The sequence below is a fragment of the Ochotona curzoniae genome, unplaced genomic scaffold (genome assembly GCF_017591425.1).
Source record: "Ochotona curzoniae isolate NIBS_2020 unplaced genomic scaffold, NIBS_Ocur_1.0 contig_4501, whole genome shotgun sequence".
In the NCBI taxonomy this organism is placed as follows: Eukaryota; Metazoa; Chordata; class Mammalia; order Lagomorpha; family Ochotonidae; genus Ochotona; species Ochotona curzoniae.
Window position 1 is genome coordinate 7,504,718 of NW_024466307.1, and position 20,357 is coordinate 7,525,074.

General features: G+C 41.3%; 1 protein-coding gene across 1 annotated transcript in view; it reads left to right on the forward strand.

The window, feature by feature from the left end:
* Positions 1-20,357, forward strand: part of ADGRV1 (adhesion G protein-coupled receptor V1) — a 366,107-nt gene that overhangs the window by 162,369 nt on the left and 183,381 nt on the right. Inside the window, exon 83 of the mRNA XM_040985862.1 lies at positions 2,104-2,204. Coding sequence (XP_040841796.1) covers positions 2,104-2,204 — 101 coding nt within the window. The remainder of the gene's footprint in view (positions 1-2,103; positions 2,205-20,357) is intronic.

A 20,357-nucleotide genomic window follows, 5' to 3' on the forward strand; every position in this document is an offset into this window, starting at 1 on the left:
TATCACTACAGCACTAAAAAGGGAGGCCATTCTGTTTACTTAAATTTTATGCTTTGTGATGTACATAATGTTAATTCAGGCCAAGATGTTTGCTAATTGAAAACTGGCTTGTAAATTTAAGATTCAGATGCTAAATGCAGGTAATCAATAGAACATATGCTTACTTTTCTAGCTAAGCATACAGCACTCCTAGAAACTTAATATATATTACATTTTAGAAACCTGGCAATGGAAGCATTTATTTTTTTAAATCTTAAATTATTGTATACTTGCCCAAAGCCACATGAATCCCTTGATCAAGGCACAGTCCAGGTGAAGGTGTTATCAATATTCTACCTCTTAAATAGAACATGAGCTTGATGGCTATGTCCCATGATATGCCAAGAGTGTCTGGTCCAGTTCCCTATCACCAACTTTGAATTCTGGATGGCCACCAGGTGGCATACCTGCACATTAATCAAAGCTAAATTTACTTCATTCAGTATTTCTGAGTTAACCAGCTACATTCATGCATTAAATTCATGTCATGTACTTGGGGATGAGGGAATGAAGGAAAGACTCAGTTCTCATGAACTAGGAAAGGGAATTGGCTCCTGTGTTTGTCTTGTCCAACCCTAATCTCTTCACTTCACATTGTTACCCCACAATCCCATAGTTACCTTTCTGAAAAATGATTGCTCAGACTTCCTGACCAACTTTCTAAGCTTCAGTAGATGCAGAGGCTTCCTTTAGATAAGGAACTCTACCTGCCTTAATATGAAAGGGCAATTGTAATCTGTTCCCCAAAAGAGTGAGGAGCTGCGTTTTTGAACAGGAGACAAATCAGAAAACCCCTGTGTCTGGAGTTTTGTCCAGACCCAGTGCATTTATTCCAACAGGTGGAAAACTGTGTAAGTCAGTTCCATTGCTCCTGAGAAGATAATGGGAAAAAACCAAATGTGTGTGGGCAGAGTGTCCTCTTCATCATGGAGGCATTGATACGATGACATGAGCTTGTGTGTGCCTTGTGTGTGCCAAGTGCATGGCCAAACAAAACACACAGGCCAGTTGTCATGAGGCTTCCATAATCCTTACACAAAATAGAACTCTGGTAGACAAGACATTTGTGGGGAAAAAAATGGGTTCTCATAGCCAATGCCAGGTACATTTTTTACAGCCAACAAGTACTTTTAAAATATATGTATGTATGCTTTCCCCAGAAGCCTGGTAAATAGATGCCTTCAAGTAGACTTAAAACAGTAGAGAACAAGTGTTGAGGTGCGGTGAACTGAGTGCCAGATCCAGGTGTGGCTGCTTTGCTCCTACTAAAGCACAGGGAAGGTCCCAAAAGACGGCTCGAGTGGCTGGACCAGTGTCATCCTTGTGGGAGGCCTGGCTGGAGTTCCTGGATCCTGGCTTCACCATGGCTCAGGTCTGGCTTCTGGGAGCCATTTGGGAAGATTGATTTTTCTTGTCTCTCTTCCTCTAGGTCATTCAGCCTTTCAAAGAAACAAAAGATATTAACACTTTTTTTTTTCCTTCATACAACTTAGCGATGTACATGCTCAAGTTCAAACATGATTTTGGTGGAAAGAACACACATTGTGTTGCTTTGGCACCATTCATGTTTTTCACCATTTGCCTGTAAAATTCATAAATGCCACTGTTGAAATTACATAACTGTTTCTCAGCGATAAAAAGAGGGTAATTACCAATTTGGGGTTTTGATGGTGACATTCAGTTTTGTGCTGGAGAGATCCTGTTTACCTCTGCAAATATCTCTATTTAGTGAAACCACTTGTTCTTAGAAAACAAGATTACGTTAGATTTTTCCCCCTTAAACAAGAAAACTTGAATAATAAAACAAAATGTTGAAAAAAAAAACCAACTAAATTAGTATTTTTTTTTTTTTACCAAGGAAGTGGATATATAGATATTTTGAAGTTACCCTTTGAGCTTCATTCAAAATAAGATTCAGTCAGGCCATTCAGCAGAATCGATTGAACAGGTGGAATAGGCAGGTGGCAGGCTTTGCCTGTGGTCATTACTGACGTGAGCTCGTGTGCTGTGATGGTTTGTCTATGCAAGGCTCAGGGAGGCTCACGTGGACTGTCATTCCTGCAGGTCTCTGTTTGGCCATCCTTTCCCATATCTTCTGTGCCAGATACTCCATGTTTGCAGCTAAACTTCTGACCCACATGATGGCGGCCAGTTTGGGCACACAGGTAGGAGAGACACTCGGTCTGTTTTTAAGAGATGCTCACGTGTATTCTGTGAACCTTGAACTGAACCATCAGTAAAGTTTAATCTTTGAGTTGAAATAAGCTATTTCGGTACATTACGGTGGAAGATGGGGAAGGGGAGCCATATAAGGAAATGAGAGTATTGGGTTTAAAATACATGTTTTGTTAACTTTGTCCTACAGAGAAGTTCCTTAATATCACTTACAGGAAAATACCTTATCACAAAGCCACTTACGTCAATATATTTACCTGATATTACTGCCTTATATATATTATGTAATAGCATAACATTAATCTGTTCAATTGAATGTGTAAGTCCTTTATATGGAGGCTATTAAGATATTTGAATGAAAGCATGATTACTGATGGTAGAAGAAATAATGTGCAAGGTGCAGGTATTATCATGCAACTTCAGGCAGAATTTAAAGCATAGTTCCAGATGCAGAAGGAAAATCAAAACAAAATCAAATGCATATTGTGTTCATAACTTAGTGTTTAAAGTAGATGTCCTAGGCTGCATCAGGAAGTTCGTGGCAAAAGAGAATTCGAAGGTAAGTGTTAGTGTGGAAAAATGTGTAAAACCATTTATTGTTCCATAAGAAGTATTTGCTGTGGAGTGTTCAAGACACTCTAGTGCATATAAACTGTAATTCAGTATGATGTGTGAACATAGACCGCTCACAGGCAACTCTGAGGAACACATTCAATTTTGTTTCGCATCAGTCTTCATAGAACTGATAATATGAACTCGGACGAGTAAAGGTTCACACAGTTTGTTGATAAAGGGCAAAGGAGACACAGGCACTGGGTAGCCAAATCAGGAAGAGTGGATTCCCATTCGAAGATGAAAGCAAAGGTGCAGATACAAAGGACAACAGAGTTGAGGGAACCTGGAACTATGCTTTTGTAAAGCAAGGCATGTGACGATGCTGGAATCGTGGTGTGGGGACTGACACTGCCGGAGCAGGCAGCGCTGCTGCTTGCTTGGGTGCTGGCTAGATGCTGGTACGCACTTCATGTCAGTTAATTGTGCTGTATGCTTTCAACTCACAGCTGGTTTTTTAGAACACCCAAAGTGCAGCTCCTTGAATTCTGAACAGAAATTTGAAGAATAGCATTGATGTAGGAACTCGATGATAATATTGGAAAGTATCTGGAACATTGCAGTTCAGTTGCCTTTTTGTGTCCCGGGTGGAAATGACCTGTACATTTGATAGCTGTCAGTGAGCAATTAAGTGCTGGTTTTCAAGGGGGCCCCACATTATGGTTCCAAAGCTACTTTGAAAGGTGGGAGACAGCAACTGTTATCAAAGGGTACTTGCATTTAATAGGATGGGGTCCTTCCTACTGCCTCAGTCATCTATCATAGTGGTCTGCCCCCACCTTTTCCTCATGTGTGCAAGGTCTTATGAAACACTTTCCATAATTGAGGAATCATGGCTGTGCTCATCATTCCTTCTGGTAATTTTTGGCAGCAGAATGCATGTAAGACTTCACAATTGTGTCATAAAATTGGAGAGAGCCCTCAATATTTTCACAAACTGGCTCCCTTTGGGATGGGATGGGAAAACTTGGTTGGGTTTATATGGGGCATTGCCTTCTGCTTCACATATTGCACTTGATTTTGCAGTATGTTTTAGGCTAGATAAAACACTGTAGCATGAAAAAAAATAGGGTGTATGACTTGAACCATGAAAGAACTGAAAACATTTTTGTTGCTCATTTTGTGTAGGAAGAACTGGTAGGTTGTAATGTTGATAGAAAGTCCTTTTTCTCAAAAGGGTTGAGCTCTGTTTTGATTTTAAACACCCTGTAAATCAAAGAGAAGAATGACCCCCCCTAAATCCTTTTTAGCTAAGACTTTAAAATTTCTTTCAATAGGAAAGCAAGCTAACATAGATACTTGGGTCCCCATTTTGTAAATTTTCTTTGTGTTGATAGTTCCAGTTAGAGATTCGCCAACTGCATTGTAATGTTCCCTGCCTCCAGTCTTTGGTTAGGAATCAGTTGTGTGGTTACACCGGGAGAGGTTACATTAACTTCAGAAAGGTCCTCAAAAATAGACGCTGGGCCTGTGGAATTTTTGGCTGAGAGGGTAAAGGTTGGATGGTTGGTGTCCAGTGTGAGTGTAGGGTGTCCTCTGCCAAGGCCAAGGATGGCTAACCTTGACCTGAACATGCTGGCTTTCATGGGAAGAAGAGCAAGGAAATGACATCTTCCTACTTCCTTTCAGGGCAGTGTAGTGAGGATTCATATGCAACTTGAGCAGCAAGAGGATGAGCTCTTGTTACCTCTGCTCTCCACTTCACCAAGTTTGTACAAAATTGTGTCCACGATTTGTTATAGACTGCGTTATACATAGCTAGCTGAGATGTGTGAGACCCTAAAGGTTATGCCTGCTTATCTGGAGCGTTGTTAGGGCACCTCGAGAATCATTAACTGCTAAGCACCAGCAGGTGGCAGCAGAAGATTCTTTTTCAGTCTCAATCTAGCAATGGTGGAACTCAGTTAAAAACAACAAAAAAGCTGCACATGTTTTTTGTGCTTCTTTGACTAGACTACAGAGTGTCTGCAACAAATAAATACATTCCAGCATTTGCTGTTCATCCTCTTTATTGAGGATTGAACCTTACATCAGCCCTGGATTTGGAGGCAGTTTCTAATCACTCAACTTCTGGGGCAGAAAATTATTTTCAGTATATCTACACTCTAAACTTTGAGAAGTGTTCTGTTGATGTTGAAAAAGTCCATCCTTTGGAATGTCATATTTAGAAGTCTTGAGATAAGGTTTGTATTTTCAGAAGTGTATCAAAAGGAATGTATTCTTCTGTGCCAAGTTATTTTTCCCTGTTTATCTAAAAAGGAAAAAAAAAAGCCCTAAATATCAAGAAAATGTTGAACGATTCACTTCAGGCATGGTGTGAAAAGAGCAAATTTTCATGGCAGTGAGTGGTACTTGTAGGGGAAAATTTGAATGCTGTTCTTGGGATTTTGTTTTGTTTTTGTTTTATTGTTGATCACATTGCCAACCCATGTGTTCTGACAGGCTGGTGTAAACAGCTGGGACAAAGGACAAATTTGAGGTTCAGAGTTTCTCAGTTCTTGGGGTTCTGTCAGAAAAAGCAATTCTCCAAATCTAAAAAAAGAACAGAGGTTTCCTGATAGAAAACATGACGATAAGATAACACAGTTTACTGATGAATAATGCTGAGCAAGGAGAGAATGTTTTTCTGTCTCTTACTTGTTTGTATTGCTTCACATTTTCTAAAACTGGATAACAAATTTGTCTAGAAAAACTTGCAAACATGACCTCATCTGGGGTCGGTCTTGTGGCATAGCAGGTAAAAATGCAGCCGAGTGACACCTGCAGCCCCTGTGGGCACCAGTTCGTATCCTGACTGCTCAACATCAGATTCGACTTCTGGCTAGTAGCCTGACAAAAGCAGTAGAAGATGGCCTAATTGTTTGGGTCCCTGCCACTCAGGTGGGAGATCGATATGCAGTCTCCTGGCTTTGGCCTGCTCCACCCTGGCTGGTGTGGTCATCTGGGAAAGAATCAGTAGATAGTGAGTCTGTGTCTCGTCCTCTTTTAACATGGATTTTCCAAATAAACAATATTTTTAAGACTACATTTACCAATAAGACTGTATGTTGTATCAACTCCAGTAACAATGTGAGTTCTTGAAAATCTGAAACATCTGTATTTAGTTTTTGGTAGCTGATGGGTTTGTGCACACTCTAGCTGCATAAGCACTCTCCTGAAGAGAAAAAAACATCAGCTTAATGGTTTCTATTTGATCCATTTAGTTGCAAGAGACAAGGTTTCATTTTTTTTTTTACAGCTAAGTGGTAATCTAAGGTGTATATATACCACATTTGCTTTATCTAGCAATCAGTTGATGGGCATCTGAGTTGATTCCATATCTTGGCTGTCATTAATTGAGATATTAGTCCAAATAACACAACTAGGTTTTCCCTGATCTGTGTAATGAATACATAGATCACAAACAGTGTAGTCATGTGAGTTGGCCATCCTAGGACTTGATGATTCAGTCTTTGTCCTCTGGAGGAATGGTGGGCTGGTTTTGGTTTTGTTTCTACTTACTACGTGCCATCGTTACCTAGTGGAGTGTTAAACTTGTGATTGCAAAGTGGAGTGAAACGATGACACTGTAAAAATTGGGAAAAAACAATCCGGCAGGAAGAGGATAGCTGGGTGATGTGGGAGGGAGGGAGTGTGCTCCTGAATTAGTGTTGTGAAATAGGTGGGATTTGTTCGCTTTTGTACAAATAGATTTTTTAAAAGGGACTTTCCTTTAACATTCTGCAGACGGTTCTGTGGAAGTTGGTACGAGTTGGGTGAGCAGTGTCTTTTGTCCAGTTTCTCCTGCATCTGCTTGGTATCTCATCTGGGAAGCTTGGAAAAATTGAGACAAATCCAGATTTTACCAGAAAATACCAGTTTGAAGTCTTCTATTACTGCCTCAGAAACATACACTATACTTGGCTTTTGAAAGACTTCTTTTGATGTCTGTGAGTAGGGAAAAAAACCATGAGAGTTGTTGTTATGAATATTTAATTATAGCTCTAAGCACTGGAAGCAACAAGTATGGAGTGTTGGTTGAGGGGGAGGAGTGTCTGGTGTCGGCATTAGAAAGACAAATAGGGTAACGACTCTGAGTGACACTGGGAAAATCGAAAGCCTACCTTACAAAGTTGGAATGAAGACCCATGAACATAAGGCCCCTGGGAGGGGCTGCCAGGAAAGTGGGTGACTGTTGTTTGACATCTCCTGGACAGAATTCCTCTCGGTTCAGCCCTGAATGGGACCATCAGTACTCTCTGGAAAACCCAACTCTGTCCTCTTACTCCAGTTCAAAGATGATGACATCTTCTTGGTGTTGCCCTGCTTACAAAGTCAGCTCTGTGAAGCCTCTGGCTAGACCCTCCTGCTACAGCACTCCGTTCTTGCATTGCTATAATGTACGTGACTCGGCAAGTCCGCTCTGAGTTGTTGCCTCTGTGGGAATATTTGCTAAGTGTTTCTGTCATCATTGCTTGGGTTGAACTGTATGTGATACACACACCTAGCTTAGAAATGTGCGCGTGTTGGTGGTGGGCATAGTGACATCGCAGCTCGTTGCAAGGTGCCCCCTGTGATGCTGGCTCAGGTCCTGCTGGCTCCACTTTCTATTGGGGTCGGTGCTGTTGTATGTGGGAAAGATGGGCAAGTGTTTGCTGCTTGCCATGAAGGAGGCCTGGATGGCATTCTAGCCTCATGGTTTCAGCTTGGCTGAACCTTGGCTGCTGTGCCTGTTTGAGTGAATGAGCCAGCAGATGAAAGATCTGCCTTTCCCCTCTGTCGCCTCCTCCCTTCTTTCTCTCCCTTCATCTCTTCCCTGCTTTTGGAACTCTGTCTTTCAAAACAAATGAGTAAATAAGTCCATATACACACATATATAAGCTTATATGTATATACACATATATATATTCCATATTTATATATGGAATGTACTTGTGTGTGCATCATTTGAAATTTGAAATAGGCTTATATTTTGAAAACATAGACACATTAAAGGTCTCATGACTGAGCAATTGAAATGCATAATGCAAAGCAATCCTCCACCCCTCCAGGAGATAGCAGGTGTTATTACTGCTTGTGCCCTGCACAAGAGAGCAGATTAAACCATTACAGTACTTCCCTGCATCCAGGATCAGGTGCATGTGTCTGCTCTTCGGCCGTGTCAGCAGTTGCTCCCCTCTTCAGGGAGACACCAGAGCCCTCGAGGGTGCTTCCTCTTGGCCCCTGCGGGCTATACAGCAATATCTCCCAGGGACCCTGCGTGGTAGCCTAGTGACTAAAGTCCTTGCCTTACATCCATCAGGATCCCATGTGGGCATTGGTTCTAATCCTGGCTGCTCCACTTTCAATCCAGCTTCATGCTTGTGGCCTGGGAGGGCAGTCAAGGATGGGCCCAAGCCTTGGGACCCTGCACCTGTGTGGGAGACTCAGAAGAAGCTCCTGATGCCTGGTTCTGGCCATTGCAGCCACTTGGGGAGTGAACCAGTGGAGAAAAGATCTCTACTCTTTCCTCTCTGTAAAACTGATTGTTCAATAAACAAATATAGATAAATGAATAAAAAAAAGATCTCTTTGCAAATAGCCTTGATGTTGATTACACTGCCCTGTTGACCATGCTGGTGCCCTCTTGTCAGTCTCATTTTTAATGCAAATTTCGCTTTTGTTTTTTAAGCTAATTGTCGTTGAAAGGCAGAGAGAAACAGAGAAAGACAGAGGACTTTCAGCCACTCTTGACTCCCCAAATGCCTGCAGTAGCTTGGGTTGAGCCAGGCTGCAGCTGGAAGGTACAAACACAGTGTATTCTCTTTGCATGTCGGGGACCCAGTCACCAGAGCTGTCACCACCCTCCCTGGAGCTGTCATTTGGATGCCGCGGCAGGAAGTGCAGTTGACTGCAGGGACACCTTGACTGCTAGACTGAATGCCTGTGTGGTGGAGTCGGGCTTCCTCTGTCAGGCTTGTCCATGGGTGACCTTTGCCACATTGGTTTTTTATTTTCCAAGTGTAAAAGTCCTAGGGTCTTGTATCACTGGCCCGGAGCTGCTGTCTTCAAGATTATCTTTTATTGAGTGCTCATCAGACTGGCTGAGATTTCAGTCACTGAGGGCGGACTCTGTTTTGCTTTGTTTTCCTGTTAAATGTGCCTTCAAAAGAACGACTGTTAGTCCTGAAAATAAAGCTGACTTTCCTACAGGTTTGTGGTTGTGTTGTGCTAAGCTCTGCTTGGACGCCACTTGGCAGAAACATCCACTCTGTTCTACCAGGCATGAGCCGGGGCATGGCATCAGGCATTGTACTCTGCGCAGCAGAATGAGTGTTACTACCAAGCTGAATCGTGTGCATGTTACTTACAGGTGAGAGGGTGGGCTCTGTAGCTGCTGTCCTCTGCAGAAGGTGGTGTGTGCAAGTGCTTTGGGATTCAGTGTGGAAACAGACCTCCCACGGTGACTCCCAGAGCTCAACTCTAAGCCCCACACCTTTATTTGCTCACTCCTTTGAGGATAGCAAAGACAAAGTTGCACAGAAGTCAGTACAAACTTTCAAAGCTGTGTACATTAGCAGTTTTTTTTTTTTTTAGTATGGATTTCCTGCAGACACAGAGTTAACTATTTGGGAATTAAGAGATATCCGCATATGTCTTGATCATATTCATTTCTTTAGGTTGTCACTGTTGGCTTGCTTATCGAAGCTGCTTTTCTTCTGCAGTAGTCTACAAATGGTGCCTCCCAGGTTACTTCTGTCCTTTTATAATCTGGCTTCTCAGGCTGCAGTAGCTCTCCTAAAGACTACCCTGACTTCAGCCTTTCTCCTGCCTCAAACCCTTCTAAGTGACATCTAAGTGCACATGACGGAGGACTTTGCGAACCAAGCAGTATTCAGTCCTGGCTTGTTCTCTGATCCTGTCTAACACTGCCCCCATGCCCCCAGCCCAGCCCAGCCCTGGTGGACACAGTCCTTGAACATACCCTGCTACTTCTTGTGCTTAAAAAAATTAAAATTTTAATGTTTAAATTCTGTATCTATTTATGGAGCTTTATATGGATTTTAATATGCATCTGTTGTGTAAAGTCTCATTGGGGGGACTCTATCTCTTGAGACATTTAGCATTTTATGGTGAAAACACAAACTTTTAAAAATATTTTCAATACATTAACGTGATCTGTAGTCACCCTAACATGCAATGGAACCTCCAGACTTCTTCCATGTGTTTAGGACCTAGTACGTGCTCCTCAGATGTTCCTCATTCCTTCCTCTCATTGTTCCTTTGCAGCCTCTAGCAACCACCAACATGCTGTTAAGTTCTGTTATTACTGGTTTCCAACACGTGGGCCATCATCTGTTGCTTTCTGAGGTACATTAACAAGGAACTGAATCAGCCGGAATCAGAGCAGCCAGGATTCAAACAGGCACTTCTGTAAAGGTCAGTGTCACAAGCAGAGGCCTAGATCCTCTCTGCCGTAATCTCGGCCTCCAGCTCCACTTCTGATTCCAGCTTCTTGTTAGTGCACATCCTGGCAGCAGGTGATGGCTTGTGTGCTTGGGTTCTTGGTCCTGCGTGGCAGATTGGACTGAGCTTTTGCTCCTGCCTTTGACCTGACCCATTCATGACTGTTCTGAGAAATGAACCAACCTCTCCCTCTTAGCTTTCAAGTAAGAACAATTTAAAAAGGACCAAGTTAGAGTTTAGAGAACAGAGAAATGAGTAAGCATAAAGTTTTCCTTAAATAAGACCTTCCTGTTTGCCACAGAATAAAATTTTGTTGAGTGTAAATACTCAAGATAATATCTATGCCAATGTAATTAATCTGAACTCTTTAAGAATCAGATTCAAGATTGTCATGTTGGCAGTGTGTCGGAGTTGGGGCTGAGATGAAATACCTCAACCTACTACAGTATGTCTAGACAAGACACAATGAGCAATTTTGCCATGTTTAGCCCCTGTTTGTAATCATGATGAATTCACTCTTGGTTTCTGAGTTGATTGCATCATCTGATGCCATCCTTGGTGTCTGGCTGAACCACATTCATTACAATATCTGGAGTTGAAGATATAACCATCAAACATCTCTAACCCTCCCAGAAGTATTTTTTAATTTAAATTTTTGCATGATTTTATACCTTGGAAATCTTCAGCTAAAAGGTAAAAATGCTGGCTAATGTGTTTTGCTGCTTGAATCTATCTACAGGTGTTTCTCAAATACTTGTTTTAGAAGGACAATGTGAGCGTTAGCACTTACATAGCTACAGACGTGTAGGTGCTGTTAGCACAATAACACTCTCCACAGAGTACAAAGGTTGCCTGGTCTAGGGGGTTACCCTGGGAAGGCACAATGGCTGGACTATCAGATTCAACTCAGGTTGTGGTCATTCATTACCGTTGACTCACTGGATGCTTAGAAGACCTCATTTGAAAATGCCCTATATCTTACAAACAATCCACTTGAGCAATCCTCCAATCTAAGGATCAGGAGTTACTCTTCTGCCAATCTTTGCGAAGGTTAATTATTGAGAACTCTTGTGTGAATATTACCAAGTCAGACGAGGGCACTGGACTCTGTCTCCCTCCTGTTTGAGTCTTAGTTGCAACCTAAAAGTGTTTACTCCAGTTTAACAAAAAGATGTGAATCTCTAGTGGTATTTTTGTGGGTACGGAATTTCTCTCATGCATTGTCCTGCATTTCACTCATTCTTTGTCCTCATTCTCCAGTTAGTCATGCACTGCACTGGCAATTAGGAGCTGTGGATGTAAAGACCCAAGACCCTCAAGCAGTTTATAGTTTATAAGGGAGCTATTAAAAAGTAGATGAATATAATAGAATGATATGAATAGATACTAGCAATTTTACACCTATACAGTGGGAACCAAAAGAAAAAAGAGTTATTAACTCAGGGTGAGGGATTGGTCAAGAAAACCTTTGAAAAGATGAGCACGCTTAAGCTGTCTTGAAAGATGAGAAACCTTTGCCGGGTAAAATCTACTTCTAATTAAAATACAGACATTAGTAAAGACAGAGGAATGGGCTGTGTCTGGCAGGATTAGTGGTGCAGAAACGATTGCCCATTTTGTGTGGTTTGCAAGGCATCAGAGATGCTATAGCTGCAAGGGTTAACCATGAGGTAGACCAAGGAGGAGATGCAGAAACCTGGGGGCCCAGACCCCGGCAGAAGTGACTTGGGAAATAACAGGAAATGGGAATTTCTTGGATGTTTCACTAGGATACAACTTTGGGCTCCAGATAGTTTTGTGTGTCTGAGGTGTTTTACTTAGCACTGCTTTCACTGGTCTAATCTGAAAAGGCTCAGGTATCAGTTCTGTACAATTGCTTGTTCTGTGACATGTCATTGGGGTTTCAGGGCTTTTGGGGATTTCATTTTTGATCTTCCGTTGGCACAGAAGTAATGCGCCTTGCAACTTGAACTATTCATTATACGTTGAGGTTAAAAGCTATTTCATATCTTGAAGACTAACCTCACTCAGCAGCCCCCAGTGAGCCCTGTTATTAGTTCAAGTGAAGAAATCTGGTATAAAGTGCAGTTTTTCAGTGTTAGTTCCAGTGCAGTTGGCTGCAATTATGTCAAGAACCTGAAAAAGCATAAGATGGTGTGATTGTTATCTGTTGCAATATGTCTAAATTTATATAAAAATGTTAGTTCACTACTTTTTATGTGCCCTTTGTAGAGATTTGGGGGCAAATACAGAAAGATAACAATGACATTGAAAACTCCACTGGTATAACTGTAGGAAATATGTCCTGTGTATTTTCTGTGAGATGATCTTTGGTGAATTTACTATTGAATTCATATTCTTAAAGACAGAACTGAGACCAGAGGAAGGCACAGTGAAAATAATATGGGAAAATATTTGTGATGGCCTTCAAAAGTCAGTGCGGGGAGCTTTTCCCAAGTTATTAATAGGCCTAAGAAGAACAATATAAGCATTTGCACCTAAATAGAAGCAAGTCCAAGAGAATGGACTTCCGCCAGAATTGGCCTCTGTTATGGTGAAGGGAAGCTCAATTCAAACAGTTTTGTGAGAAACTGGGAAAGAGGAAACAATTGGGCTTCCAGTTGGTCACTGAAGCTGCAGTTACTCTTTGGAGTTTGTAAGTGGCAGCGAAGTGACATGTAATGCATGGTGCCTAACCTAGGAGGCCTCCCTCCCAGCTGATGTCTGCCTCTGTGGGGCCAGTGAGAGAGGAAGCCGCCAGAGGAAAAGCTGGTCTACCTCTTAGTGAAACATGGAATTAGAGGACTGAAGTGGTTTGGGAGAACATCAGATTGTATAAATTCGGAATTCCCAGCAGAGTCATTGAGCCTCCAGTTCTAAGTGTTAATTAGGATCTCTTTTGGAATGCCACCGTCCTTATTGCCTGGGAGGAATGGGCAATTATGAAAAGTCAAAAACTACCTCTTATGTTCACAGGTATTTATAAATTCCATGTGAGGTTAAGTAAACTGGCTAGCAAATCCTAAAACACCCATCATGATGTCCTTGAGAAGGTTATAATCTAAGGAGAGTTGCCAAAATTCATTGAAAACTAAAGATCAGTTTGTCTTGGTGCCAAAAATATTGGAAATCCTTTCATTGTTCTTCATGCTCATCAACTTTTTGAAGACTCCTCGTTTGCATGAATTTCTTTCTAAAAATTGCACCAAAATAAGGTAAATCAACTAATTGTTAAATCCATTTTCCATCAACTTTTTGGAGTGCCCTTATAGATATGTGAAATGAGGGCAAACAAAGTGTGAATTTGGCTAACACACTGTGCTTGTTAATTCTCTGTTACACATTTACAGTTTTCCCACTTACACCTTGTAATTTACAGTGACAAGGACGCTAATCATGCTTGTATGCTAAATCCCCTTCTGTGGGTGGACTGGACAAAATGGGAAACCACAGGTCAGCTATGTGTGAGTAACTTTTCCCCTAGGGTAATCATACTGCAGCTCAGGAAAGGAGCTGTGGACTAAGGTGTCAGATGCTCACATGTTGCTGAAGCAAGGGTTTAGTTTGATTTTTCAGTCTGTATACAGAAGGAAGACAGCAGCAGGGGGAGGAGTAGAGATGTCTACTAGCTAACGCTGGCTTCTTACTTCAGCCCAAAGCTCCCACTGACACCATCACAGCAAATGCTGCTTTGATATGGACAGGAGGGAAAGAAAGGCTGTTACACTCACAGGTGCACCCACTGATACACTTTTGAAAAGTCATCTCTGTTTCTATTTTGAAAATGAGAAATAATGGTAAGGTAAGATAAAAAAAAATTGCAGAGACAAAAACAGATGATACTCATTCATAAAAGCAAAGATGGCATAAGGTTATGCAATGTATTGTTAGAATAGGATTCAAAATTTGTAAATTTTCTTTTGAAAAGACAGAGATTGATGGATCTTGAATCTGCTGGGTCACTCGCCAAGTGCCATGGCATTGGAGTTGAATAAGAATGAAGCCAAGAGGCAGGGGTTGAATTGATTTCTCCCAAGTGGATGACAAGGACCTGAGTTTTTAGGGCATCACCTGCAGCCTCCCAGAATGCCCCCAAAACAAAGCTGGAATCCAGGGCACACTCAGGCCTTGTACCCAAGCCTGGAGACATGGGCTGCAAGCATTCAGATCTGCTTTTTAACAGCCACATCCAACATCTGCCTGTGTTTTCTGTTGCAATGTGTGCTTTCAGGCCTTCTTGATTACTGAAAATACTAATTGTCCTTATCAAAGGAAGAATGGGCTTTTTTCACATCTTTTCCTAGTTTTTCAGAATTTTGATTTTCTTCTAAATTGTGATGTTTGGAGTTAATCCTTTGATCTTCTCAAATGGTAAAGTGGCATATATTTTTAAGTTTGGTTGAAATTAAATCTTTTGAAGAAGTCTTTTTCCATTTCATTGCTATAATTCTGAAGAGATGCTGGTGCTGCTGCTGATGCCCTTGTACTCCTGTTGTAGTACAGAGACATAAGTGTCTTTAATTTTACCCTCACAGCCATGCTGTCGGGGTGCATTATCCTCCTCTTATGAGAGAGTCAAGTGAGTCTTGGAGAAATAAATCTACTCTGGAAGTAGACGTTAAGAATTGAGCCTCTTATGTGTCTGACTTTTAAAAATTATTTATTTGAAAGTTGGAACTGGTGCATGCCTGGTGGCAGTGGCCAGGCCAAACATGCAAGCCTCATGGAGATCTCCGCTTGGGAGGCAAGCACCTGAGTACATGAGCCTTCTGCTGCTGCTTTCCCAGGCGCATTCACAGAGAGCTGATTTGGAAACAGAGCAGCTGGAACTGGAGCCAGTTCTCCTTTGAAATGATGACTCTGTAAAGAACTGCTTAACCCAGTGAATCATAATGGAGTCAACATTCCTTTCAACCACTGAATTATGAACATGTGTGTTTGAACATGTATATGAATACATGCTTCCCATGTACATAAGTGTGTATCACATGAAAAACTCTGGTTTCCTGCAATTATTGAAGGCAGTCATCCAATTGCTTGTGAGCAGACAGGGTTGGAGGGAGGCCATGATGGAGGGCGTGAGCCTGTGGAGCAAAGGAAAGTATCATTAGTGATAAACCTTGAGTTTGTGGAAGAAGTGTCTACAAATGCCCACCAGAGCTGTATCTTGATATGTGTCATCTTGAAGTGTGCACACTTGGGGGAAAGATTGGGAAGGCAGGTTGCAATTAGATTATGTGACATTGTAAGAGCACACTGTGGAAATTGGGATTTTAAATTCAAGGCTTCCTTGAATAGTGTAATAAGAGCTCATTTTGTGATGACCTATCAGCTCATCTTCCCTGAGCAGTATGGTATTACTAACCTTGCAGAGTTGCTCGGCATGTGACACTAGTAACCACCATCCCAGAATGTCCATGTTTGTTTATTTTTTGGTAGAATGTGGTTAGTATGTCAGGATCTATTTGTAATCAAAATTCTAATTTGTTGGCAATCCCTTATCCTTGGAAACAAGCTTTTCCTGAACAATGGGCAGAAATTAGCAATGACCTTTCCTCGTCAGGCTGGATCTGTCAATTGCCTGCTCTGTGTGCTCAGTACCTCCATCTGGTAGATATAATTCAGGTTGTGATGTTCTCTGCTTGAACTTTTAGGAAAGTTACTCTGTCTGCTCAGTGATGCATTGTTTTCTTCCTAACTGGTTAACATTCTGGGCTGTTTTTTAACAAAACTCGACCACAAAGGTAAACACCCGAGTGAAGAGCTTCATGGTGCATTTCATCCTTAGTTGATAATTGATGAATAGTTTGTATTTCTTTAATCTTGCCCCAGTACTTTCCCAAGAAGCTGCTTGATTCCACCTGTGCCATTTTTGAAAAATTAAATGATGCGTTCCAGGAAGGGTTCACATTGCCTCGTTATTTCTGGCTTAATCAAGTTAAGGGGGAAGAAAGAAACAGCTAACAGCGGAGCACCTGTAACTACTGTTGCCGGAAATTATGACCCTGTTAATATGACATTTTTTTGTGTGTGATAAAGGGGTCTAATTATTGGGCTGTTAATGTCATTTAAGTACTCATTAAATGTGCTACCGTTTAATAAGCTCGTCTGATCACAGACCTTCATTAAAAATCCTGGAAGGTAGTTATTGTTGGGTTTTTGAAGTCTTGTAATTTTCCATCAAATTTGCTTCATGGAAAGCCCCAAAAGAGGTGAACTTGGGCCAGCAAAGCATGAAGATGTTACTGTGTTTGAAGAATGGCCGGGATTTACAATAGATCCAGTTGCCCCTGTAGCAGTAGTGATGCGAATGATGGAAAATAAATGCAGAAAAATGACTAGAGACCGGAAAGAAGATACATCAAGTATAATATAGGAAGCATTTTAAAATTATTTAAAATACTTTAAATGGAAAAAGTAAACCAATATTTAAACTAAGAACAATGCCAATCAAAAAAAAAAAACCGTCTAAGTTTCATGATTGGTAGGAAGCTGCAGATATTCTCATGGGTCTAGGGAGAACAGGCCCTTTACATCCATATGTAGATTTTTCACATCGAATTTTTAAAGACATTCCTCATTTCTGAAAGTGTCACAAGGGTTTTCAGTATGTTTTATGCCTGTCTGCTTCAGTTTGGAAAGGACAAAAGGAAATACTATTGAATGTTGATCACATGCATTTTGTCTTTATAGATGGGGAGACAAATTTGATCATGATATCTTGCTTAGGAACAGATGAAGCTGTGTATGTAAATTAGTTCCAGCATTCAATGATCATTTTTTAAATTACCGTGTCTAAAAATACTTGGTAATATTTCCTGCTTGAAAGTCTGAGCAAAGCTGCTGCTGTGGATGGGCAATCCCCCCTGGGCCATTTGAGTACAGCCTTCCAGTGTACTCAGTGCTTACCTGCTAAACATGGCAAAATGTTCACCATGTGGTATTGCATGTCTAGAAAGTCCATGGTTGTGCTTTATCCAAAAGAGCTAGGATAGGCAGATGGAAAGATGAACAGCAGCTGAAAATATGGTTACCATTAATAAGTAATCTGAACATTTGTTTTGGGGAAAATTTTTTGTGAAATTGGTGAACAATGTCAGCAACCTAGTATGAATTAGAAATCTTCCCTTTTAAAAAATACCTGTGACCATATTGTGTTATTTTAACTAGAGATCTCAAAAGGAAGATAACTTTTTTTTTCTGTAGTAGTACTTCATGAAAATGGCAGTGCAGTAAGAAAAAAAAAGAATCGGCCTCTGCCTTGACATTGTAGAGTTTGAGCACAATCTGAAATAAGCATATTTATGAAACCATTAGCCTCAATTATCTCCAGTTTGTTTCTAAAGTTGATTGTAGCTGAAAGGCTTAGTTAATGGAGAAGGGAATGTAGAAGACAGGGTTTCTCAAGTATTACTCGTTTCTTTCTCTGTGTGTATCCTGTCCACTCAGACTTTAATCTACTAGCAAGTTGTGTTGATCAATGGAAAAATTGCAATTAAATGATAAGTGCATTTTGATACAAAAGCTCTCACTCATGCATGGATTTTTCCTAATGTAGATTATCCACAAACCTCTTAAGACCTGAATGATGTTACATCATCTGCCATTTTTCCAAATCCAGCTCCTGCTGTTTGTCCAACCCACATTACATCTTCTGTGACCTGTGAATGAGGCTTCAGGTGGATCTGCCTGCCCCATCTCACCTGCTGATTGGTTTTTTCATGTAGAGGACCGTGTCTTCTGTGAAATGCCATATGTGTTCTCTTTTGAATCTTTTCATATCTCCCTACAATTTTTCATCTTGAACTCGGAGCCATTAGGAAGATTGTTTTCGCTCTTATTGGCCTCTGAAACCTGCATGCACTCTCCATGGCTACTCTCTTTGATTGGGGGCTCGTCAGATGGGTTTCCTTCCCTCCCTTCAAGAGTGGGACTAAATGTGACAGTTCAGCAAGGCCTTGCCCCTCCATCCTCCCCCTGCCTCTCCAGCACGCACTGTTCGTGGAGCTCTGTCATGTAGAGATTTTGTGTATTGTAGTTATGTATTTATTTCCCTCCCCAACCCATGGAATCAGATGAGGACAGGGACCATGGCTGCTTCAACTCTGTGCCCTTGTTGCTCCTGCAGTGCCTGTGTGCTGATGAGAACCCAGAGCAGCTTTTCATAAAAGAATTATGGTTTAAGGTTTACTTGCTGCTCCTAAAAGAAGTCAAGGGTTGTTGGATGAAGAATAAACTGGTATGAAATTTTTAAATTAATTATTAAATTAATTTTTAAATTAATCCTACAACTGAAGACCCAACATCTTTGCTCAATCATCCTTTTATGGAGAGGACATGGAAATCTTTACAATTATCTAGCCAATGCTTACAACTTCCTTTAGTTACCTAAATCACAGTAGGAATTTTGTACCCACATATTAAAAGTGAAGTCAACATTCCAGACACAGTAACTCGATTTTTTTTCTATGTGGAAACAAGACAGGGTTGATCTTAGATATGGAGATACTTTAGGCATTTCCTTGCATACTCTGATTTGAGGGAGGTTATCAAAGCAAAACCACAAAGTATTCTCTAGCCCTTGAGTCCTGTGCCCACGTCTCTGCAGTTTGAGTGTCACCCTCTCCCTGAGGTTGTGCTCATTTCAATGTGTGGGTGTTGATACGTGATGAAACCTTGTGGGACCTGAGGCCTTTACTGACCTGTGTGGAGTGGTACAACTAGACAGCATGACGTCATTTTTTTCCTGAAGAAAGAAAAGTTGACTTCCAATGAAAACTGACCCTCACAGAATTATAACAGTTTCACTGTCCAAGAGAAACATTTGTGTAGATTGCTGCCTCTTGTGCTTGTATTATGAGGACATAACATCATAGGTGTTCATCAAATTATAATAAAAGTTGAGAATAAACGGAATATAAAATAGCCATTTGTTCTAGATGCTAGGAGTTTATGAACACACTTCTGGGCTTGGAGAGAGGACTGGGATGGGCCTTTGCTTGTTACACATGAGGAAGGTATCTGATACTGGAACCCATGCATCCCTTGGTGGTTTTATCATTGCACTGCAGCTTGGCTCAGTTAGCTTCACCTTGGTTGACTCTGTTTCCTCCTTTCTTATCTGGCCATTTTCACCTTCCTTGCTTGGCCCATTTTGGTTCCATGGTACAAATATGGAGCAACATGTATTGATGTTGGCACCCTGGTTGCAAGCCCCACTGACCTTTCTCCTCATTGCCGTCTCTGACACTCCCCTTGCATGTTTTTGCTGTTCTGGCAGAGCTGATTCTAGTGATAGAGAAGCCATGGTGTTGAATCCTGTGTCTGCTCTTCTTGTAGAGGAAGCCGGGGCTGCATCTGTGATACCACTAGCCAGTAAATAGGCTGAATATCACAGGTTGGATTGTGGCCAGCTCCGAATCATTTATCTTTGAGTAGGGTGTGTCCGGTGTTGGAAAGAGATCATAGCTAGATCTCCACTGGAGCACCAATGAGCTTTTCAAAGAACTTGACACACCCAAACCTGTGGTGTTTTTTCAGTAGCTCAGATGGAGAGAATTAACATTTGATATTCTGTGTTTATCCATCAAGTTTCTGTGAAAACTAACATTGAACCTTGTGTGTCAGTGTTAATATTAACCTCTTGATGTTTTAAAGATCTGTCCCTATTACAGTTTTTCTCACCAGAAATCTTAAAACAATTTTTCTTTTCAGTAGAGTAATCCTACTCCATGGCAGCTGTGTTCTAGATGTTTGAAGCCAGTGCTGTGATCCTGGACAGGCCTCCCAACTCATTCCTTACTGGAAGCTCATTTGGACAATGAGGAGCTCAGCATCACTGCTTTGTACATACCATTGTTTCAGGGACCCCTTACATATGCACCCTTGGGGCTGGGGTGGTAGCTCAACAGGCTAAACCACCACCTTCAAAATCCAACATTCCTATTTGGGTACCATTTCATGCCCCAGATACATAATCAAGCTCTCAGCTTATGGCCTAGGAAAGCAGTATAGGATGACTTAAGTCCTTGGAATTCTACACCCATGTGGGAGACCCAGAAGATGTTAGCTCTGTTTTTTTAAGATTTACTTTTATTAGAAAGGGA